The sequence below is a fragment of the Manacus candei genome, unplaced genomic scaffold, assembly GCF_025592945.1.
Source record: "Manacus candei isolate 608988 ecotype Guabito, Panama unplaced genomic scaffold, ASM2559294v1 h1tg000023l, whole genome shotgun sequence".
NCBI classification, from domain to species: domain Eukaryota; kingdom Metazoa; phylum Chordata; class Aves; order Passeriformes; family Pipridae; genus Manacus; species Manacus candei.
The window spans coordinates 20,528,045-20,552,096 of record NW_026138071.1 but is presented as its reverse complement, the minus strand read 5'-3'; the positions used below and the strand labels follow the sequence as shown (position 1 = coordinate 20,552,096).

Sequence of the window (24,052 nt, the reverse complement as noted above, 5' to 3'; positions counted from 1 at the left end):
AAGAAAATAGAATGCTTTTCTTAGAAACTGCCTCATCTAAGGTGCTAGGGACACAACTTTCCTAAAGCTTTAACAGGATCATAGCACGGCCTATAAATATTATTTGGCATTTCATACAGCCATAAATGCTAAAAAACACAGAATGTGATCAATATGCATAATTTCCACAACTGATTTAACACATACCATTTACAATAAAACTGCTTAACTTCTGAAAATTTACCAAGCTAATCCATGCCCACCTTCATACTGCAGATGAAGCAGCATCAACAAGAAATTAAACACTACTTTTTCCATGAGAATAAACTGCTACTACTACAGCCATCAGCCAGGCTACAGCCACATTACTGCATGACAAAGAGACACACGTTAACTACAGTTGGTACATTTTTCTTATTTATTCAAAAGCTAGTGGATGACAAAAAGGGTTAAAATGTTTTATACCACCTATTTATTACATGAACAAATACTTAATCCAAAGGGCCTCATTTTACAAGCCCCTCTGTCCAAAAACCACACACAAATTAGTTTTTATACACAAATGTTTATTTCTCAAATAAACTTCCCCTTTAAACACAAGGAATGAAATCTAAAACTTCAGAAAGATGGATCCAAAACGAAATCCCTCCAGTACATTGTAATCACTGTTTTGTTGGTCACTACTGGCTTTAACTGTTTAACATCAAAAAACAAGGACATATTTAAAAAATCATGCTACTGGATACCTAGCTCTGCCTCTGACCAGCCCTACGCTGATCTCCAAATTTTAAAATTTTACATCGTCAAATCTGAAGCATTTAATTGAACAACAGCTGTGCATTAAACACAAACAACTGAACAAGAAGATTATAAGATGTAATCAAGTTCATAACGAATATAGGTGTTCTTTTCATCATTATAGATCCTTGGATAATGTGCTATCAGAGCATCCTGGGAGCCGATGTAGATCGAATTGTAGATCTTCCAATAAACGTCTCTGACTTTTCTGGCAGGGTGAAACAAACCCTAGGAAACAGAATGGAACTGAATTTATTAAGAGCTTAAAAGGTGTCAATATCTTTCATTGAATTTAATCAAGTGTTGCAAAAATAAGCACTTAATAAATTGGCAGAATGCAAAAGCTCCAGGAAAAGGACAGTTCTATACAATGGGACATTCAAGTAGTACTTGCAAAAACATACACTGCAAGAAACTTTTTTCACCTTCCTACTGATGTCAGAATCTTTTTGCTAAGGTCCCCACTCTTAAATTTCTTATTTGCAAATAACTAATAAAATGCTGTCACACCTTCTCTACATTGATCTGCATTACACTAATCCTTGCTCCCCATCTGTCAGGCGAATTTAGGTTCTGCAGCCAACACAGCAAGAACTGTTACATGCAATGACACAGAAAAGGAGCCTTCAGATTTTACCAGCACATACCAGTCAGTTCATCTTCTGTAAATGTGTATTGATCTAACAGTATAAATTCTAATCAAAGTACTGTTCTCTAGGGTTTCACTTTTAAGAGTTTTAAATGTCTTACTGTTTTTCTCAGCTAATAACAAATCGTACTGACTCAATATTAAGCCAATATGTTAATTTATTGTTTATTTATCTCACTGATTACTTGTTCTCTTAAGCCCTTACATGACTAATTTATTCCCCAGTCATTAGTTCACGTTCTCAAAATTTGTAAGATGCTTCCAATTTACAAACCTAAAGTGCCAGGCTATTTTAGTCAATTTATATTCTAGGTCATCGGCTACTTCCACACAAGTTCTGCAATGTAATCAGCTACCTCACTAGAACAAAATCTCTGCTTATTGCATGTTTCAGTTATTCACATCCTTAGTACAGAATGCCACGTTTAAAGAAAACTTTAAAGAGACAAAAAGCCACAGTATTTCTTTGCTGGAAATCATCTTCAGTTGTCAGGCAAGGACTTTCCAGGAGGCAAAAAAGTCAAGTGCTGTCTCTGCTATCCCAGCACACCCAGGAACATACCTGTAAACAGTACTGCAACATTCTGCAGGGACCAATAGCAACTCTGAGGCCCTCCAGAGCCCCCATGACTGCCTGAATGACGTGAGGAGAGGTTTCAAACACGTTGGGCCACACATAATTTAACAAATGATTGAGAGAATCTTCACAGCCGAACCCATAAACACCAAGAGACATGTGCTGCACCACAGCACTGGCTGTTTGTCTGTGCACAAGATCCCTGCAAAGAGAACAATGGTCTATTAACAAACTATACTTAGAAGCAACATGGTTGGACAAGCACAGCATTCCTTTTCAAAACACTTTTTTAAAAAGCACTAATAACACCTTTATTCCCCACTTAACTCTGCAAGAAGCAGAGTATCAAAAATCAGTGAAGTGAAAAAAGATGGGAAATTTTCTGACAAATTAATCCACACTAATTCCACAGCAAAAGCTCCAACAACATAAATTATCAAAAGCAGTTTTAATGTAAGAAATCTTGACTTAAGACACTTGTATCATTTTAATTTTCAAAATATTAATAAAATTGGAGCATATAATGTGAATTATTTGCAAATAACAGCTTGCAAATCATGCTGGTTACTTAAAACCCTAAGCAAACAAGGATAATATGTATATTTGCTACTTTTAAGAACCAGCTATATACTTATAATATGATTATGTCTAAGTACTATAGAGGAAGTGTACTCACCTGTCCATTAAAGCATCTTCAAGCAATGGTGTAACAGCATAAATGTAATCTTTTCCCATCTCTCCAATGTATTCAAACAGGAAAGAAAGAGATTTCAACACACCATTCTGGACATTCAGTTCTGGAACTCTGTATTCATTCATGAGTGCAGGCAGCACTGTGAAAGGTGAGCATGTTTCAGCCACAATAGCAATTGCTACTGTAGTACATACTCTGTTCTGCCTTTCCTGTACTTTCAGGTTATTTAGCAGTGTTGCCAACACATCGTGAGGTCTGAAAGAGATAACATGGGCATCCATGTCAATAGATTCAGGGAGGATTTGGATCAAGTAGGTTGAGTTTCAAACTGCAAGTGGCAGAGAAGCATGGCTTAGCCCTTAAAAAATGTTTAGAGAACTGGGAAACAACATAAACCACTAAATTCAAACAGCTGAAGCAATTTATTTTCATAACCAACATATTTTTCTTTCTCTACTTGGGTTTTTCCTTGCCTTCTGTTCTGCCTCATGTAAACCCTGGAGGGTAGCACAGCATCCCCACTATTACTCTGATCCCACAGGTGATTACAAACTTGTATAAAACTGTACACACTGACAGAGACAGGTTATGTCTGCAGAGGTAATGCAGTTACAGCACTCCTTGGTTGCTTGCTGTATGTGCATTAAGTAATATGTCACTTAAAAGATGGAAACTGTGCTTCATTCTACAATTTGCTGACTTGCAGCATCACCTTAGAGGCAAAAAATCCTTTGCAAACAGAAGTATTGATTTAGGAAAAAAAACAAAATAAGAAAGATTATTTAAAGGAGAGTTTATGAAATAATACAAAGAGGGTCTGAATGCATATCACAGTATCAAAAATTCATGGGACAAATAGTTTTTACTACCAAATTGTACTTTAACCTTGCTAGTCTACACACTGTGTTCAGAAGTGCAGTATCCTACGATAATGAAGAATAGGTGGCTGTATTCCTCTACAAAATGAGTAAAACCAAGTCTGCACATCTAAAATGTAGAGAAGTTTGATTATTTCTCAGGAGAAAACTGCCAATCATCACTATATTTGGTAACTGTGTGTAGAAGTGGGTAAATGTTAAACCAACTTACCCAATAGCTTTTGCAATATAACCAAAGGTGTTCACTGTGGCTCTTCTGATAGCTTTCTTGTGAGCTTTTAGTAATTCAAGCAGTTCAAAGCAGATCCTCATCCACTCTCTTGCAGAAACATACTCTGCACCTCTGAAAGTGAATAAAGTGAGTTATCTCTTCAGTGATGTCAGGATTTTTTAAATAAAACCACAGAAACTGCAGCACCTATTCATTTGCTATCAACAGAGGGATACTGCATTACCATTTCCTTAATTAGGTATCTGTTAATATTAGACTTTCCCCAGTCAAAGGTGTACTCAAAACTCATTATATTGTGTGCATTCTAAGTTTGCATAAGTGGACAACATAATTCTTATAAAGTGCTTTAAAAATAATATAATTACAATATGTTCAACAGACCATCTGCTAAATCTCCCATCTGAAGCTCTACATAGAACTTCAGAGATATCAAGAGATATGAGAATACCCAGATGCTAAATCCAGTACTCAACTGGAGCTTTTGCTGCAATAACTGCCCACACAGAGGGTCAGGTATGTCCTCATTACTTAACTTACCTGTCTGCAATGCGCCCAACAAGATCAATACAATTTTCCTGCACTTTCTCATGTCTGTTCTTCAAAATAGGTGTGAGACGTGGCAGCAGGTCTTTGATGGGTGGCGTCATCTTGTGCATACCTGTTGAATTCCAAGAGGCACATTTAGTTTTATAATGCCTGTTCATTTTTCTCTTGAACAGCCATGCAATGAACACAAAAACATACCTATAACGTTCACAATAGCCTTAAGTGCTCCGAGAATGCTGCCCAGTACTTCAGGATATTCTTCACCCAGGTACTCATACAAAACAACACCCAAGTGTCCCATCAGTTTTTCCTGCAACCAAGTAAAAAGATTTAGAAGTTAATTCTCTCCCCTCTCATTACTATGACAAGCTAGAGCAAATTTGGTAGGAGAAGTCCATACAATACCTCTTGACAAGTCTTCATGACCACTGCAGTACGAGAGATGAGGTCAGCAGCCTGCTGCCTGACTTTAGCTGATTTGTTGTTCAAACGCCACAAAACTGTACCACAGATCTGTGGCAAGTAGGGTTTAACTCTTTTGCCAAGAGCATTAACCACTGTGCCAAAACCATTCAGCATCACAGAATCCTGAGTGTAAAAACAAAGGAAAAATCAGACCAACAGCAACACTACATTTGAACTAAAGCTGACACCATCTAAAACTGCCATTAAAATGCTAACACTTCAGGGATTGCTTCTGGATTTCATTGATTAGAGCAGTGACATCTAAAAAGTGATTCTAAAAAAAAAAATCTACCTTAGAAGCATACATTTCTGTATTGCTAACAGTGAAATGGCTTACAACTGAAGTAAACCACACACTGAACACCCCTGGCCATACCTCTGTTGTCTGTTCCTGAAAGGCGTACAAGATACCATCAATAAGTTGTTCTTCCAGTTTATGATCGATGTCTGCTGCCCCCAGATTTCCCATTATCTTCTCAATTGTTTCCATGACCATTTTTCTGTACTGCTCAGCCTCATCTTTCAGATCATCCACAATTCTAGAAATAATTTCTGCTGCTCCCACTTTGTTTGCCAGCTCCACAGTTGTATCAACCAGCTGAAATACACAAATGTTAGGTAAGCAAGCATTGTTAAAAATCTACTTTCTCCATCTTGAAAATAATTTCTCTTGTCTGAAGAGAAACAGCATCATGAACGTTAAGTCCACTACAAACAACTGTTTTTACCTTTAGAAATCATTGAATGTTTTTAACACAAATGGAGCAACCTACCCCATTGTACAACTGAGGTAGACTCATACACACAGATGTAAAATGTCTTGATAAACTCCTAAGAGCCTGAGAGCCTTCTTAGCTACACAACTCCCAAATCACTAGTACAAACAAAAATCAGTTTCAGGACACAGACAAAATTAAGCATCTAGCCTGAATGAACATTCTAATATGAATTTTATTCTACTGTAAATAATTTTCCAACTAAAAGAAAACAAAAAAAAAACCCTACACAACAACAACAACAAAAAAAAACCCACTAAAATACCTGTCTGTAATTCCTTCTGTCCAATGCCATTCTGTGCTGCCAGAAGTGTTTGAAAAAAGGTGGCAAGATTTCTGTTTTGATGTAGTTTGCTTCAACACCATCTGTACCACAACACTGCTTTACCACCTGGCAGGAAACAAAAATCCAACAATTTTAATTCTGTGGGGTGTGGGTTTTAGGCTGGAGTTTTTTTATTTGGTTGGTTTGGGGGTTTTTGTTTCTTTTTAAGAAAAGGAAATACATACATAATCAATATCAATGCTAAACAATCATTCTGACATACCTTCAACACAATTTTTTTCATCTCTTCATCAGGAGACTGGAACTCTCTGATAAGGATTAGCATGACTTCTCTGGTATAATAGTTTGCATACTCGGCATCCATGAGTGGAATCAGGTAACCAATAGCCTTCAAAAAGGCAGCCAGACCCTATTTAAAGGCAGAAATATGTCTCTAATTAGTTACAGAGGGTACACATCCATTTCAGTTCAAACTACAGAAAGTATTTTGGATATACCTTTCCTCTGTGTTGACGAATACCCTTCCACAAAGGCTTCAGAACAGAATCAAATGACTCAATACCGTAGGGTGTAGCTGCCTCAGCCAGAGCAGCAATGGCCAAAGCACTGATGGTGCGAACTTTCTGCTGCTCATCCACCAGCCCTGCAAAAGAGTAGTGTTTAGTAGCACTTCTTGTGTTTGTTGTGTCTTAAGTTCAAAACAGCAAAAACAGAGGGGCAGTGTAAAAGGGATTAATTTATTTTCAGGAATACTGAACCACTATTCCTCTTTCAGAGTCAGCTGAAATGCTTCTCAGTGTCAGAAGAAAAACAAAACCAGCACTTTATTGTAACTGTGCCTTACTGAGGGTATGAAAAAATTTCCAGATGTAAAGTGAGTACAAAAAAAATAGCCTGGAAAAGCAGAACTTACCATGTTCAATAATTTCAACCAAGCTCCTGAGATGAGGCAAGATAGCACAACCCATAAGAATAGCAATCTGCTGCACAATCTTGATGCCAGTGTGCCTAGCCTGCCAGGATTTTTTGCTTTTACAGACAGCTTTCAAGAAGGGTAACAGAGAAGGAATTCCCAGAGCAGAGGCAACGACAGCAAAGGCTCGAGCTGTTGTATTTCGGACATATTCATCCATGTTATCAATATCAGGTCGCATTGTGGAGATCATTGTTGCCAAACCAGCAGCCTGAAGGAAAAAACAGGAAACATACCAACTGGATTTATGAACAGCACAGTTAATTCTTCTGCCACACCTATAAACATGCAGCTATATCTGTAAGCTAACTTCGTGCTCTGATGAAGGATGAAATTTTACCTTAGCCAAGTTTGAAATAATTTCTCTGCCTTCCACTCTAGCATAGTAGTCTTCATCAATCAGCAGTGGTTCAATGACGACAAGGATCTAAAAAAATGAACAAATTAATATTGCCCTTCATTAAAACTTTTAATAGTATTTCTGGCTCTAGTAGAGTCCATGAAACAAAGATGATTCCATGGATCCAAGCTTAAAATTTTATTATGATCAGAAAAAAAAATAAATCTATGTTGTTTTTACAGCTTTTTGTCTCTAAAGGACGTGGTCCAGTGATACTACCTAGATCAGGTAAGATTCCCTTCCCACCTCCAATATGATGCATGATATATATATATATAATATATATAATATTTACATCATGCCATAATACTAAAAAGCCCACACTTCAATTCCACTATAAAAACTTAAAGTTTGGCTTAAGAAATATGAAAGCCAATTATGTTAAAAAAACATGGTATCATCCTCTTCCAGCATGCACACAAAGTGCAGAAAAGGCAAATCAGAGATGAAATACTAAACTGCAGCAGACCTTGTGCACATATGGTCGGACCAAGTCATCCAATTTGTAAAGAATTCTGTCGATGACTTTGACAAGTAAGTGACGTTCCTGATCTTCAAGTGTTGGTGACATGAGCAGAGGCAGAATCTGATTGAACAGCGGCCCTGCCCCAAATTCCCGAGCTTTGTCAGTGATTTGTCGCAGCGCAGCCTGAACAAAACCAAAAAGCCCGCTGGTTAAAACTAAGGAAACAACAGTGAACAATTACAAAGCAGATACTAACCAAGTTAAAATGTAACTGACTGCAGCCACAGGCTTCAAAATACTTACCCCTATTAGGGCAAAACTCTACTTCAAACGAATTTATGCTGATCTGTTTAAACACAAATGTGTGATGACAAACACCATGTGGTTAGCTCCTAGGTGTTCAATTTTCAAGAAAAGCATGCTTCTGGTCTAATATTGTCTCCATCTAAAAATCAGCTTCACAGCACTTACTTGCACCTAGGCAGCTTGGTGCTTTTGTAAATTCAGAGCAAACCCAAGCAGAAAAGACTGCTACTGTGTTACCTAATGTTTAAGGCCAAAACTTAACTAAGAGCTACACTGGTAATTTAAGTGTAGGAAGTAAAATCCAGAAAATTACAAAGCCCTGTCAGCAAAAGGAACTATAAATCTAGTCTCTTAAAATTGTAAAATAAAATTATTCAAGCCATAAAACATTTAGTGACTGACATTACTGCAGAAAGAGCACCAATACTAAACTACATTGAATGACAAACAAAAAGCTACAGAGATATAGAGGAGGAAGAAAGCACTAAACAGATGTGCTGCTTTGGCTGGGACAGAGTTAATTCTCCTCACAGTTGCTGAGGATGAGGCTCACAGGATGAGGCTGTGGTTTGGATTTGTGCTGCAAACAGTGTTGATAACACAGGGATGTTTAATTATGGCTGAGCAGGGCTTACACACAGTCAAGGACTTTTCTGTTTCTCATCCCACTCCACCAGCGAGGCGGCTGAGGGGCACAAGATGCTGGGAGAGGACACAGCCAGGACAGCTGACCTCAACTGACCACAGGGATATTCCACACCATATGGCATCATGCTCAGCGTATAAACCAGGGAGAAAGATGGCCAAGAACCCCTGCTCAGGGACTGGCTGGGCATCAGCTGGTATTAAACAACTGTTTTCCAGTTGCATCACTTGTTTTCTTGCCAATTTTTGAAAAACAATTACATAAATGCACCTGACAATTCATCTTACCTTTCGCATGGGAGGTGTGCCATTCTTTATTTTCAGAAGCAATTTCATTATTTTTCTCTCCTTCTGTTCCTCAGGACTCAGAGTTGATTCATCAACATCAACCTACAAATAAATCCAGACAAATAAAAGGGCATTGTTACATATTCAAAAGAAAACAGGAAAGCTACATCAGCATGAGTGAAATCTCATTTACCAGCAGTTTATCAAAGTACTGGATATCATCCGGCTTCAGGAATGGCAGATTTCCAGATGGCTGGTCATTAACGCTCTTCATAGTCCGGTCTTCTGTCTGCATGTGGAATCCAGTCATCCCTCCCAAAGGTGTTGGGGTTGCTGTAAGTTTCCGAGCTGGAGTGCGAATGGGAACGTAACCAGCCGGTGGTGGAAGAACCTACAGGAGAAAGAACAAAATTTAATTTAATGCAACCGACATAAAAAGAGGGAGGCATCAAATACAAAACATGGCTCGAGTTCTAGCTTTCATTTTATTTGTTTAGGGATTTTTAGAAGCGTTATTGCCTACATCAGATCCCATGTTCACACCAATACAAATTCACTACGATAGTTTTTATTTCTGCTTATCTTGTATTGACAATATTCCAGAAGAAAGCTCATTCCCACTGTTGAGAGCTTGGATAATAAAATTTGAAGTCTCCAAGTATTAAAGAAGCACTTCAAATTCTGCATCAACAGAGTAACTTGCTTCTTACTCTCTTCTGTTTTCTACACGGGGATAAAAATATTTTTTTATCAGTCCATTCAGAGCTCATTTCTGGCCCTGACAGGCATTCCCAACACAGACAAGCAGAACAACCCGCCTTTCAGATCACCTTTAGATATTCCCTTCTAATGGATTTACAATAAAATCAGTAACCAAATCAAACAAGCATCTACTATCAATAATCAATAGTTAACATGAAACATACTATTTGTGGGGAGGGGGGAAAAAAAAAAAAATCAGTAATCCCTGGCAAGAAAAAACCCCATCATGGTCTGCTGTATTTAATCCAGATGAATTACCTTATATCCTTCTGGAAACATAGCATCCAATTCCTCATCTGAAAGTGGTCTGTTTCTCTCATCAATTTCCCTTTCCCAGCGCCAAGCCTGCAGCTGTTCAGGAGTCATGCTCATGATATGACCTGTATTCAAATTTAAAAAAAAAAAAAAGTATTTTTTAACAAAAAATCTTCTGTATGCAGAAGGAGATTACTTGTTAATTTAGCTTTTCTGTGCTCTCGTGTTTCCATAGCACCTGAAATCTGCAGTAAGATATCAGACTTTTAGAGAGCCTTTTGGAAATTTTTAACCAACTAAACTGAGCAGCAACAGATATGTTACTTAAGTCTCAATTCCCCTCCAGAACCAAGTTGCTGAGGACATTGAAAAGAGTAAACTGAGCACATACTGAATGCTTTCCTACAGGCAAGAGAGCATGTTAGCCAGCAGCCTATTTCAAGATACAATAGAAAGGTAGATCCTCATACCCACAAAACAAAGCGAAGCTGTAGCCAAGGGACTGAGCTTACCTGGTGTAGGTGTTGCCATGTTCATAGCTGGTGTCCCAATGGGTGTTTTGCCAGGTGTCAGAACAGGAGTGCTGCCACCCATCTGGCTCGCAGGCGTTTCATCCCATCGGGATTTTCTTTTACTTGCTCCTGGGGTTGGTGTCTCACCAATGGAGTCCCCCCCTCTGTCTGTACGAGGTGTCTCAGCCCATCCACTGCCATGGCCCGGGGTATCTAAGGAAGAACAAAACAATTTTTGCACAAAGCTGAACAGTACATATTCCAACTATAGGATCAATATCCAGACTCATTTTCAGTATCTTGTCCTCATTTCTATACAAATTAAAAAATATCAAATAAACAAAGAGTAGACAAAAAAGTAAAGACTACTTTGGTGAATATCGAAAAAAATACAACCATTACACTAAAAACATGCAACAGAGAATTTCCTTTTATGACAAAAATGTGTCATCTTCTTGCTGACTCTTAGCATAAAAGGATAATATTCTAAAAAAACCAGAATTAATCGGGTATTGTAGAAACTGAACAAATTACTCCATGTACTCCCTCAATAAAAGCATTAGGCAACAATTTTCCACTGTTCTGACACAAGAGCCAAATTTAAGTAAGGCAGGTGAGAAAACGCTTCCAAAACTTGTTTTAATGAAAACCTCTTCAAAAGAATTAAACCATTCAGAGCCAACACACACAAATGTATTACAAAAAGCAATGCAACGTGAGCTCCCTCACTATGTCCTCTACACATGAAAATCCCACCCTGCAGCAGTCAGTAGATACACCACCAAACTTTGATTCAGTTTTTGAGCTGAGATACTTTCACAGGTGTGAGTGAAGCTCACAGGCAGAACTCAACGCTACCAACTCCGACAAGAACAACATTCCACTTCAACCACTAGATGTCAGAGCACAATTACTTCTTGCCTGACTTCTGAACCCACTGTTAGCTTAAAGTGAAAAAATCCAATGCAATTAACCATTCAAAACTTATCATGCACGTTCCAGTTTGCCATCAATACCTCTTTCTGTTTTTGGTGTTTCATCCCATCGATTTTTACGCGCGCTGGAAGTGGCACCTCCATGGCCTGGTGTTGCATGACCAGGCGTGTCCCGGCCAGGTGTTGCTGCTCCTGCTGGTGTATGACTGGGAGTTGGATCCCATATTTTCGAGCCTGGGGTGGCACCAGGAGTTTCACTGCCCTTTGCACGGCCTGGAGTCTCATCCCATCGCAGAGATGGTGTATGTCCAGGAGTCTACACAAGACAAGACCAGAAGCATCAGTATCACTCACACTATACAGTAAAAGGTTGCCAGTTGCTCTTTTTAAATAGAGTAAGAAACTTCTGACATTCAAGAGGATTAGCATTAATAATGTCTTTTTAGATAGCTGATGAGCACTAGGATTATTACCTCTGCTTGATCCCAACTGGACAATTTTTTAGGTGTAGCACCAGGAGTCTGATCAGCTGTCTGATCCCAACGCCGTTTGCGTTTTGAAGGTGGCTGAGATGCAGCTCCATTGACGACTTTAAGCTCTCCAGCTTTAGCTTTTTCAGCTAGTTGTTGCCTAATTTCCCTCTATTCAAAAGCACAAAAATACAAACATAAGAAACATATTTCTCAAGAAGGCCTCTTCAGATTATACCTTTGAAAGAGTTTTTTCAGCTCCACCATATCTTTTTACGCTGTTTTTTGAGGTTTTGCTCAAATAACATGCAATTAGCTACTGCTTTCATTTCAAGGTCACTTTTTTTTCAAATTATTCTGTATTGACAGAGCAGGTATGTGCTTAGAGGGGCTGAATTGATTGATTTGATTTTTCTATAAAAGCCATTCTTACAGCAAATGCAAGTGCATGGAGAATTCTGAAAGCTATCCGTTTCTGTCACCCATATGGATGCCTTAAAATCATTACCCATCTGTTTCAAACAACTTCTACTTCAGTAAATTAAAGGTGGATGACTTAGAAAATATGTTCATGCGAGCTATATCCCATGACATAAAGCCCTGGGCTTCCTCTTTAAAATTCTGTGATGATATTGGTGAAACAGCACACTAACCCAGACTGTTCTGCACTTATCGATGGATCCATAAGCAGTAAGACTGTCAAAACTATGAACTAAATCCTAAATTAGGGTAAGACAAGTATAAATCAATGTCAGAAGTCACTGGAACTACAAGGTCTTGCTCCAATTAACAAGATGGCACTGTAGGTTTTACACAAGAAATCTGATTTATTACCAGTATCTTTTTACAAATTAAAATGAATTTTTAAGAGCCATGATTAAAGCATCTGCTTTACCCTTTTTTTTCCTTTTCTTTTTTCTTAATATTTAAAATCAAATGTCAACCTTCTATCACATCTTAGTACTGCAACATCTGTTGTAAGTACTTGAACAAAAGCCTTTTAAAACCTCCCTGGATTCTCTTTACACAGAGCTCACAAAAATAAACATCTGACACTGAATACTTCTCAGTCACTGTTAAGAATTTGTCTCTCATCCTCTGTAAGAAAATAAACAACAAAGCCCAAGTGCTGTAAAAAAATCCATATGAAAACAGTCTCAGTATATTTCTCCCTGCATTACTGAGTTATTATGTAGAACGGATGTTTTCCAAAACTTTCATCTTTAAATTCTATTGACTTTCAATATGTGAAGAACAGGATTTTCCAAGGAAAAGGACTTTAAAGTCAACAGAATTTATCTTCCCACTCTCTTAACGTGCTTTCGAAGGCTGTAAATTGAAACTCAGTTCAAGTGGAAAACCCTCCCCCAAACACACCTCTTCTTTTGTTAAATGCTGTTCACGCATAACATCCATGTATGTTCTGGCATTCATTTTAGGATCTGGAGTCTTCCCTCCTGTGGAAGAGAACAGCAACAGGAATGGAGCACAATGAGTACAGGATAAGCAGAAACTATTGACTTCTACTGTCCTGCTCTAGTATTATATTATTCCATGATCATTTAATTTTACTTTTTGATCGAAAATTTTAAAAATTACATGTATCTTACGTTTATTCAGTTTGCTGATCAATTTAACCTGTTTGAACACAAACATAACTACTGCAGTTTCAAACAAATATTTTAAAGCCGATAAAAATGATAAAATGACAACACAGTTAAGAGTCTTCAGAAGTGATGGGTTCCTGGGTTGCTAATCCGGAATACGTACACTTTCGTGCCTTTGTCTCCATCAGCAGTTCTGACTTCAAGCAGCAGAATAGAAGCCTAGAAAATTATCTCTTTACCATTAGTAACACTTTGGAAAGATATTTATAATCAAAACATTACCTTGTGTAAGCTGTTAAATCCTACTTGTTATCTGACTATAAATAACTATTGCATACCTAAGTAATGTTTAAACTGTTTTATCATAAAGACCCATTTATAAGTTTGACAAATCTGGACATGTCTCACAGACCTTCTAGTGTCATATTGTAACAGGGCTTCATTAAAAAATAAAAACAAAACAAAACAAAAAACCCCACAAAACCATTTGATGACACTTTCCCCCTCTTCTTCTCTCAAGGTACAATTGTGATTGGGAGTTGAATGCAATACAGTACATACACCACCACAACAATACTCACAGGAAATGGGTTTTGTACACCATATGTTGTTTTATGCTGTGTATCTTGCATTAATTAAATTTTTAAATACTTTAAAAGAAGCCCAACTTTATAGAAATGAGACTTGTCAAGAAAAACACTTTTCTTAAAGAAAAATGTGCGGATTTGCTATACAAGTGGTATAGCATTATACTTTAGGGAAAAAAATACACTTCTTAAACATTTCTACGCTGAAGATCACTGCCCAATTGGCTGTGTCTTTCTGACACTAGCTTTGATAGGACTTTCCTTTGGAATACTTTTTCACCATAATCTACACAGGATGTGTTGAACTGCACCCTTAAGAATGCAGACAGGACTGGCATATAGCAGTACTGCTGTAGGAAAGAAATTAAGGACAGTTAGTATGGGCCTGTGAATTCTGACAATACATGTTTATATCAATTACAATTAAGCAAGTAAAATAATTAATATCCCTATTAATTCATGCAGGCTGAAATTCTCAATTGTAAAACCTGCAAAACAGCTACTAATTTTAAGCCAAGAGGCATCTTATTGCCACATGTGAAACTCACTCACCTGAAGAAAATTTCTGTCAGACCCACTAACACCCCTTTTCCTGACTTGCATTCTAAAATTATCAGAACAGACTTGAACTATTAGTAGTATCAAAGTCTTATATATGCTCTTGTTTCTTTTAGCTATACCACCTAAGGTTTACATAGGATGGTAAGAATAAGGTGCTCTATTTGAGAACTAGCATTTCAAAAGCAGTAACCCTGTAAATCTATGACTTGGAATGAAAACTTTCAAGGTACTGAATGAATCTGAGCACTCAATACACAAGTTGTTCAAAGTACAACGCACAACCCAAAACAAAAGAAAAGAGAAACCTTTAACCCTTTGTGTTTCTATGGCAATGGCTCATTGACAATTTTCTTGTCCTTCTACCTGGAAAGAAAACTCGTATTATAAAGATGAAGTATATGGCATCTAGATTTTCAACCAAATCTCTATGAAAAGGGGATGTTTAAAAACAAAACTAAGTTTATAAGCATGCCAACAGAAATCAAAGGGCTAAAGACAATTAAAGACAAAAAATTCCATACAGGGTATAGAAAAGTCAAAATAAATTACCATCTGCAAAAGGATCAAGACGCTCAGGGGAAATTATCATCATCCGCCTGTGCTTTTTGTACTCATCTTCCCGATCTGCAATCTTTTGAGGACGGTGTTCTGCAAAAGGATCATACTAAAAACAAACAAAAAAAAAAGCCTGTTAGTCACATATGTATGAGGAGTAATATGAAATCTGTCTGGTACTGCATTCATTTTCAGGTATTCCTAAAAAGGCGTAGATTATTTTTCATCTCAACGTTCCATAATGTCAAAAGGTTACGCTAACATAAATTTTACTCCCGTAACTAGAATTTCACTTTTTTTAACACAGCTTCTTATGAAAGCACTTCTGATAAAAATCTTCTATATTAAGAGTTTATTCCCATGTTACAAAAGCATTTTGTGCTGTCAACCTTTCCCTTTCTTTCGGTAGTGTGACTTAATGCCACTTCAAATGGTTTTGAATTTCATAGAAAAATACTCCAGGAATATAAATTACATGATTACGTTTTCTTCAAAAAAACCAGATGTATAAAGGCCATTAAGATTTCCAGTTATTTTGATTTCTGAAGTATGTGACTTTCAATAAAAAAAAAAACAACTCAATAGTTTAGTTTATATGCCCATATGGGCTTTACATGCACAAGTGCCAATTTTTATCCCCCTGTGAAATTCCAAGCTAAAGCAGTAACAGGCTTACAGCAAAATTAAAAAAAAATAGCCCTTTACATCCATCTTGTATTTCCAAAAGACAAGGTGTGCTATGGATAAATTTTAACACTTCTTTCCCCTAACACCTAAGCCAGTATTTTATTGTGCCTTCAGTTGAGACGTACCTGTTCAGTAGACTGTGGGATGTCATTAAGCAATGCCACTGGAGCGTGGTACCCTGGCTTCTTCTGCCCAAGCAAACTGGTGGAAGGGTAGTCATCATCATCCTGCCAGTAAAAAGACATGAAAAATTTGTCATGCTGATATTATATTTAGGTAAACTAACATCAAATGAACACACTGTGGTCACAGAAAAGATGGAAATGGACACGTTTATTCCTAATTTTAGCAAGTTTTCTCATATAGCTTTTATTATTACATCCATACCGCTAAAAAGGTGTCTTGTTCTCTACAAGGCTCAAGTATTCTGAAATATGCTACCTTTTATCAAGTATGCTTGTGTTTATCTACACTAGTTAGACAAAACATCTGTATTTCGTATTACCATTTCTGATACAGCTCCTTAGTTGGCATATGAAAACTGGTGCACTGATAATCAAGCTATTTCTCTTAGAAGTCAGCTATATGGAACAAAGCTTGAGTAAATAACCCTATAAAAAAGCTTCAGAAACAGTGAACAATTCAGAGATATATTCATGTTAGTTTATTATACTTACTCAATCATAATGGCAATAAGGGGCACTCACTTTTGTTATCTATTTCTTCATATTAGTACTCAGTTTCTATGCCATAACTTACAGTAACCCAAAAGGAAAACTGCTCTTAAAACTAGGAAACTTTTCAGTGAGTTCCAGACTAACAGAAATTTTTAATTAAGGAATCCTTAAAAGTTTATGGATGACACTAAAAAAAAATAAAAATCAACATATCAACTAGTACTAAACTGCACATAACAATCTTCTTCACTCTTAAAAATATAATTAACTTGGTATAATATGTAGTTACCTATGTATTTATGACTAGAACTGCAGTTTCTGACTGCTCCTGCAACTGAAAACGTGATCAAATGTTTAAATTAGAAATTAACATCAAGTAATCTTCCAAGCAGGATACATAAGGAGAATATAACACAGTGACAAAGCCAATGCTCAAAACTGCTCTCAAATTTGAAATTACGTAAAAATAAAAATCTTAGAATAGTCACTAAAGTTTGTTGGACAAAGATTTATCAGAATTTTTTTACTGTCATTTTTAATCTTGGCAGCAACAACAGAACAAAGTTAATTAACTCAGGCAAGGCTGACACCGATTAACTACCAGGCCACAACTTTTTGCCTTTTGCTTGGGCCTACAAGGCTCTCAAAGGGCAATTCATGAAGTACAAGCCAGGCTCAAAACTGCAGCTTTCCCAAGAAGGACTCAGAGGTGCAGGTGGATGAGAGGTTGGACATGACCTGGCCATGTGCTCTGGCAGCCCAGAAAGCCAACCCTGTCCTGGGCTGCATCCAAAGCAGCGTGGCCAGCAGGTGAGGGAGGGGATTCTGCCCCTCTGCTCTGCTCTGGTGAGATCCCACCTGGAGTGCTGCACCCAGCTTTGGGGTGCTCAGCACAGGAAGGACATGGACCTGATGGAGCAGGTCTAGAGGAGGTCACCAAGTTGATTAGAGGGATGGAGACCTCTCCTATGAGGAAAAGCTGAGTTGGGTTTGTTCAGCTGAGAGAAGACCTAACTGTGACCTTGCAGCGTCTGAAGGGATGTGGGCATGTAGTGACAGGACAAGGAGGAATGGCTGCTAACTGAAAGAGACTTGGTTTAGGCTGGATATTAGGAAAAAAAAAAACCAACTTCACTGGGAGGGTGGTCAGGCCCTGGAACAGGTTGCCCAGAGAAGCTGTGGATGTTCCATCCCTGGAAGTGTTCAAAGTCAGGTTGGATGGGGCTCTGAGCAACCTGGTCTGGTGAAAGGTGTCCCTGCCCATGGCAGGGGGGTTGGAACCAGACGATCTTTGAAGTCCCTTCCAATGCAAACTATTCTATGATTATAAGCTTCCCAGATAAGAAATATTTGGTGCAATATGGCTTTAAAGACAACAAATGTTTTACTACAAACAACTGCTATTAAAAATTACTCTAAATTGATCTACAAATACTTAGATTGCACGCCCTAAACAACAAATACATAAAATCACTTACATCTTCCAATTCAGTTGCTGCAATGGAAGTGACGTATCCAGCAAACCTGCTGTCACTGCCACCATAAATTTCTTGATCATAATATCCTGTGGAATCAAGGCCTACTCCTTGTGCTTCATCAAGAGCAGGCTTTTTTCCTTGAATTTCTCGAATTTGTGCTTCGATATCTAGGGTAAAGACACAAAAAAACCCCCACCAGTCTTATTACACGTATGTAATAATCATGTTACTATGTACAGCAAACTGAGTTTTTTGCCCAGTCTCAAAAGATTATCACAAAAGAAACAAACCTACATGACACACAAAACTATAAAGTACCATAAAGTATAATGCTTTAAATAATAAAGAAATAAATACCATAAAGTATATTCTATTTATAAGCAGCTTTTCCTGAAGCTGTAATATTATCCTGCACAGACTACTTTAACTGTATGGCCTAAAGCAAACTAATCAAACTATCTCATCTTCCAGAGATAGGAGAGAAGGTAGTTTACACCACAGCAATATTTCTCAACACTACACTAAGAAAACACTTTTGCAACAAATGTAATCCTCTCATTAAAAAAAGCCCTCCACAATGTTATCACCAATTTTGCTAATTCAAACAAATCGGTTCAAAAGAGCTACTGCAAGAGTTCTAAAAGCTGAAATTTAATAAAACAACACTGCAAAGCTGTATTGTCTTTGAATAAATAAATTAAAAAAAAAAAACAACTAATATGCCACCAGGTACCAATTTAACAAAAAAAAAATCCCCAAATTTAGGACCAGTTCCTTTTCACTTTGGCAGATCAGATGTTATTTACTCATCATTATTCCTGCCTGCACCACCATCTTTTAAGAGTCTACTATTCTTCTGGGTAACAAAACACCCTTCAAACAGGACAAATGGGAGCTTTGCCATTCTTTTACTGTATCAAGATCAAACTCTAATCAACTCTGGTGGACATCTTTGGCCATAGAAATTTGGTACTTTCAGAAAGAACACTAGCTTATTAATCCACAAAACAAGGAACCAAATTAAACCATGCCTTCCTCTATCTGTTGTAACACAGTGAGAAAATAAACTGCAGTAATCCAACTGTCTTCAACAAATATAACTGTGATGCAGGTATACTAAGGCACAACTAACTCCATAAAATTACCACTGTTTCCCTATGAATTTTGAGTCAACAGATACGTATAGGCAATTATCCATATAATGTAAACTTCAGCAAATCAATTACTTTCATGGCCAAAAAAATACCCAAGAGATGCATTTCATGGCTGCAGAAATACAAAGGATCATGCTTGGGAGGAAGGTCTCAAAAGACCCAACACCAATGATTGACCCTCTCCCACCCAAAGTGGTACTGCCTGCTACATTAACTTAAGAGAAATTTGCCAATTTACAAAAGAAGCTACAGGAAATTCTGTTCATAAATAATCTTAAATCTTGACTATTCACTAGGTGTTTACTATTGTTCATTTCTCTTTTTCAGGATGAAAAAATTTCATAAGGTTTTCCAACCAAGTCAGCCTGCAAAAGACACTATACCACAAGATCTGCTAAGAAATTTGACAAAAATTAAAATTAAAATACCGGTTTTCTAAAGGTAAGATTATTGCTAATGCAAATTATTGGATCAGAATTGCTTGGTTTAAAAGTTCAAACTGTAAACTTAAAGTTTTTACTTAAAGTCAGGGCTGGATCCTTTTCTTATCTTTTCTTATCAGACTGCCACAAACCAAAAAAAAGCAAGCAAACAAACAAACCACACACCACTGTAAGCCAAATTATGTCTCCTGTACAAAGGCATGTTTTCTAGAGAGGCAACTGAACACACAGTTTAACCTAAGAAATCTTTGCCATATAGCTGAGTGAGAACAGCAGGACTAAGTGTTCACACACAGCCTGCAGGAGCTGGCAGTGAAGCACAGTGTTCAGTAAACCTGACAGCAAATCAGCAATTCCTGCAGTGGTAAAGCCAGCAGAAATATGCTTCTAAACTCACCAAGAGTCCCACCGACAGAATATATATCACAGAGGCTGATTAAAATCTTGCTCCAGCCACTTAAGGGCTTCCATCGACCTTTTGGAGATATCTAGAGCAGAATAACTTGGACAGCCACCTCTGTGTTACAGAAACTCAGCTCATGAGAAGCTGAAACGTGACAAAAGCCTTATTTTCCAGCTGTGAGCACCTGCTGGTTCCTGCCTGCAGGTACATCCAGCTCCCACTAAAATCCTGCACAGCACAAGGGAATCCATTGAGCCCAGAACTTGAGGCACGTTACTCCCCAATATGTTACTTCCCAGAGAAGCAGCAGAAAGAAACTACTACCAAAGTAGGGATCTCTCTCTTGCCCTCAGGGGTCTCTGCTCACCTCTGGAGGCACATGTATCCTGCTCACCCATCTCGTCTTAAGGTATTCCACTTTGGTGAAGTCATCCTAAGGCATGTTTATTGAGCCACTGCAACTAAAATACTCTTCTCACAGATTTTTTAATTCTTTCTGTTTCTTCCAGAGAGCAGATCAAGTTCCTGATTCCTTCTGCAGCCTGGTGCAATGCAGCTCTGGAGTGAAAGGGAATACCCAAAGCTTCCTTCTCTCCCAAGGACAACACTACTGGCACTGAGTGATTTTAGAGTACAATAACACTGTTTCTCATTTCTAAAGAGCAGTTACTAGAACAACACTCTGCCTCCTTTAGTAGCATAGAAAGTCCTGTCTGAACATCCATAGCTGTAACCAACTTCAAAACACAAAAAAAGCCTACAGATCTTGCCTACAATGCAGGATCATCCTGCCTTTCCATCACCTGTTCACTGAATCAACCTGAACACATAACTCAGCCAAATACAAGCCCCTGCCCCGCAGGATGGGCCACAGAGATTTGCTTGTGCATGGCCTCCCCCCACGACTACCGTCAATAGAGTCTATTCAAATAATCCTAGGATTTCTGCAGCAATAGCATTAGTGCAAAAATAACTTCCTATTAACAGTTCTTACCAACACTTAGCATACTAAAGCCTTGTTCTCTTATTTTTGAACAGCTAAGTTTACTGAAAAGGGTACAGGTCTCATTTATGGTTGGCCTTCTCCTTTAAATGTACAGGGATTACATCTGTTAACAGACTAAGGAGCATTCTCATTTCCTCACAGCAAATCCTGCCGGGTTATCTACACCAAAGAAAGTCTGCATAGGACAGGGTCAACAAACTCCACCTGTGGCCACCACAACTTTCACCTAATGCCACACAGTTCCTGGGTGCCAGTTTAAATGGAGCACTCTGAGAGAACACCCACCTGACATACACAAAAACCCCTGAACCAGGAGGTCTGCAGCAACAGGCAGCCTGGCAGCCCCTTTGGAAAGCATCACATATTTAGCTGGAAAATGCTATTTTGACGTTCAAGATGTGTTTACCTTCCTTGAGCTAAGGTGCAACGTCCTGAAAAAGCTCACACCCTATTTAACAAAGCACTTTAATACAAATCAAATTAAGGAAGAGTAATCACAAAGCTTAAAAACACATTGTGCAAAGCAAGTACTCATTTGATGATTTAGTTAAACCAGGACATCAACAGAAACTTCAGTCATAGACAGAGAAACAGTATAGGGAGTGAGAGTTAAGAGGGAAAAAAGAGGAGGGGGATAATATCTTCCTGCTCATACCTTTTCTATATTTTACTCAAATATAGTTTGGTATTTTAAAAGAAATAACTTTAACATGCACAGCTGTTTGAAACATACTATAAATGCTGAATATTATGAAAGTCAACACATTTGAATTGGAAGTCAGTGAACATCTAGCTCAGACAGGTCATGAGAGCCTTCCTCAAAATATGTATTCCATTACCACACATGTAATTCTACTTGCAACATTAAAAAAGGAAAGCAGAACCAGACCCTATACTGAAGTAGTACTTTACAGAGTAAACAGTTCCTACGTTTTCATGCCTTATCACAGTTTTGCACATTTAGCTTGCCCTATGCAATTTATTTCTAGCTACTTTAGCACTCTTATACACGTTAGATCTCTCTATTATGTTTGGTGATCTCTTTGTTCTTTGCTGACCAAGAAAAAAAATTAAATTAAAAACTAATTCCAGCAGAATTCAAAGCTCAATCATTTATTGAGGCTTTATAAGCTGCCATTTAAAACTTTACTTTTCAGCCTAAAACATAGAGTTCCCCCTTAAATTATGTAGCTGACACAATTTCCAACTGTTTTGATGCATCTTTCCAGTTGTGTCTTGAACACATCAGCCAACAGGTATTTAACAAACCAGTACAAATACATGAAAAATCTTCTAAGATGATTTAGTAACAAACACTCAACTTGGAAAACTAGTCAGTAACTGAAAAAGAAAAAATAGGATAGAGCTCAGAAGAAAAATAATAAGCCTGTTCAAGCTGGGAAAGAGCATTACATGATCATACCCTGGTATACATATTTTTATTGAACAACTCCCTGCTTAAAACGTGTTCTGATACAACACTAATTAAAACGTGCAGCGCGTCCATGTTTTCACTGAAGTCAATGGATCACCATTTGCTCCAATAAACAAGCATTTTAAATTAAAAAAAACACAATCCTACAACAATTCTACTCTTTTATTACGAAAATCTCTTCAAGTAATACGAAAGGCAGAGCACCGTGATGGGTAATACTCTCACAAACCCTTATGCAGGTCACAACATAAAAACAAACGACAACTCCTGTAATTCTACAGAAATGTCCAAGAACTCAAAAAAAAAAAAAAATCGAACCAAATAATAAAAAAGCGAGGATAGCAGTTTAAGCCCTTCTTCATCCCTAAACTCAGATTAGGTCTGCAGTGTTAAAGACTATATTAACCTCACTCCCACGGGAGATGATGGCTGTCCGTTTGAAAAGTTTAAGTGCAAAACTGGAAACAAGAAACCCCATCCCCAAAGCCAATGACCACGTGGGCGCCCTGTCTACCCCCCAGGGCACAACCACCGTCTGGAGGTGGTTTTCGATTAGGGAATTACAGATGTAAATTAAAACAGACCACCTATCGTACACAGAAACACGAGTAAAAAAATTCAAAAGCAGAAACAGAGAAGCGGTATAATTCTCAAAATTATTATGCGTTGCCTGAAGATACTTAAGAGCCACGGTCGATGTCCACAAGGACAGCTCTGATTCCCGCTACGAAGGGCTGGAAGCAGCAGCGCGCTCCGCCGCTTTCGGGAATTACACACGGCTTGTGAAAGCCCTCGCTCCTCAAATCCCTCGAGAGACAGTTTTCATACATAAACAGGCAGGAAACGCGTGTAAAATGGCAGCTGACACGCTGGAGCCCTCGCGCTCTTTCCCCTCCCCCGGGGCACTTCTCTCATCCAGCGGCGGCCCAGGATGGGCCCGGGCCGCGCCGGCTCCAGCGGCACCACCCCTTCGCCCGCCCCTCCGGCCGCTGTTCACCGCGGGCCGAGGCCAGAGGGCTCCAGCACCGCAATAAACGCGCGTCGCTGGCGTTTCGATGCGAAACCCGCCCCGGGGTTTGCCCCGAGCGCCAGCCGTGGGCCCTGCGGGCAGGGGGGCCGCGCCGGTGGGGCGACAGCGCAGGGACCGCGCTCCGTGCCTCGCGGGCACAGCGAGCGCTCCCCGGCCCCAGCTCCCCCCCGGCCCGGGCCCGGCGCTGACGGCGCAGCCGCCATTACACAGAGCCGCGGCCCGCCCGGTGCCCGCTTGCCCGGCCGCGCCCGGCGCCGCGCTGACGTGAGAAGAAGCACAATCGGCGGCCGATGCCAGAGCGCGCGGGCCCGGCGGGCGCGGGCGCGAGGCCCCCGCGGGCCGTTTTACCTTCGTGGGTCTTGGCGATCTTCGCCATTTTGTGCAGCGCCACCGATGCCGAGGCGGAACTGCTGCGGCCCCGCCGCTTCCGCCGCGCGCGGCTCCCGGCGCCACACTGCGCACGCGCGCACCCCGGCCCGCGGCGCGAGCTGATGGACGGCGCGCTCGGCCAATGGCAGCGCAGAAAGCGCAGGGGGC

General features: G+C 39.1%; 1 protein-coding gene across 3 annotated transcripts; it reads right to left on the bottom strand.

The window, feature by feature from the left end:
* Positions 1-383: 383 nt before the first annotated feature.
* On the bottom strand, positions 384-23,986 carry SF3B1 (splicing factor 3b subunit 1). 3 transcript variants are annotated; one of them, XM_051786657.1, is made up of 25 exons: positions 23,864-23,986; positions 18,045-18,211; positions 16,015-16,116; positions 15,197-15,311; positions 13,270-13,349; positions 11,896-12,063; positions 11,504-11,738; positions 10,488-10,700; positions 9,979-10,100; positions 9,152-9,349; positions 8,959-9,060; positions 7,723-7,902; positions 7,194-7,280; positions 6,794-7,064; positions 6,378-6,523; positions 6,143-6,289; positions 5,860-5,985; positions 5,195-5,416; positions 4,759-4,941; positions 4,552-4,663; positions 4,345-4,465; positions 3,787-3,918; positions 2,680-2,952; positions 1,989-2,205; positions 384-1,005 (listed from the first exon to the last, which is right to left on the bottom strand). In XM_051786657.1, exons 1-25 carry the CDS (start codon positions 23,889-23,891, stop codon positions 847-849), a joined length of 3,906 nt encoding a protein of 1,301 aa, XP_051642617.1. In that variant the 5' UTR covers positions 23,892-23,986; the 3' UTR covers positions 384-846. The 3 variants fall into 3 exon arrangements, with proteins under 3 accessions (XP_051642617.1, XP_051642618.1, XP_051642619.1); XM_051786658.1 differs by lacking the exons at positions 15,197-15,311; positions 16,015-16,116; positions 18,045-18,211; positions 23,864-23,986 and adding an exon at positions 13,663-15,166; XM_051786659.1 differs by lacking the exons at positions 384-1,005; positions 1,989-2,205; positions 2,680-2,952; ... (15 more) ...; positions 11,504-11,738; positions 11,896-12,063 and adding an exon at positions 13,663-13,718.
* Positions 23,987-24,052: the final 66 nt, after the last annotated feature.

Bases quoted from the DNA above. Each gene is read 5' to 3' on its own strand.
- SF3B1 (XM_051786657.1), bottom strand. From the start codon at position 23,891: ATGGCGAAGATCGCCAAGACCCACGAAG. The intron at 10,701-11,503 runs GTATTGATGGCA...GTTCTTCCTTAG, and splicing joins AACACCAAAAACAGAAAGAG to ATACCCCGGGCCATGGCAGT. The intron at 9,061-9,151 runs GTAAATGAGATT...ATTTATTTGTAG, and splicing joins AGTACTTTGATAAACTGCTG to GTTGATGTTGATGAATCAAC.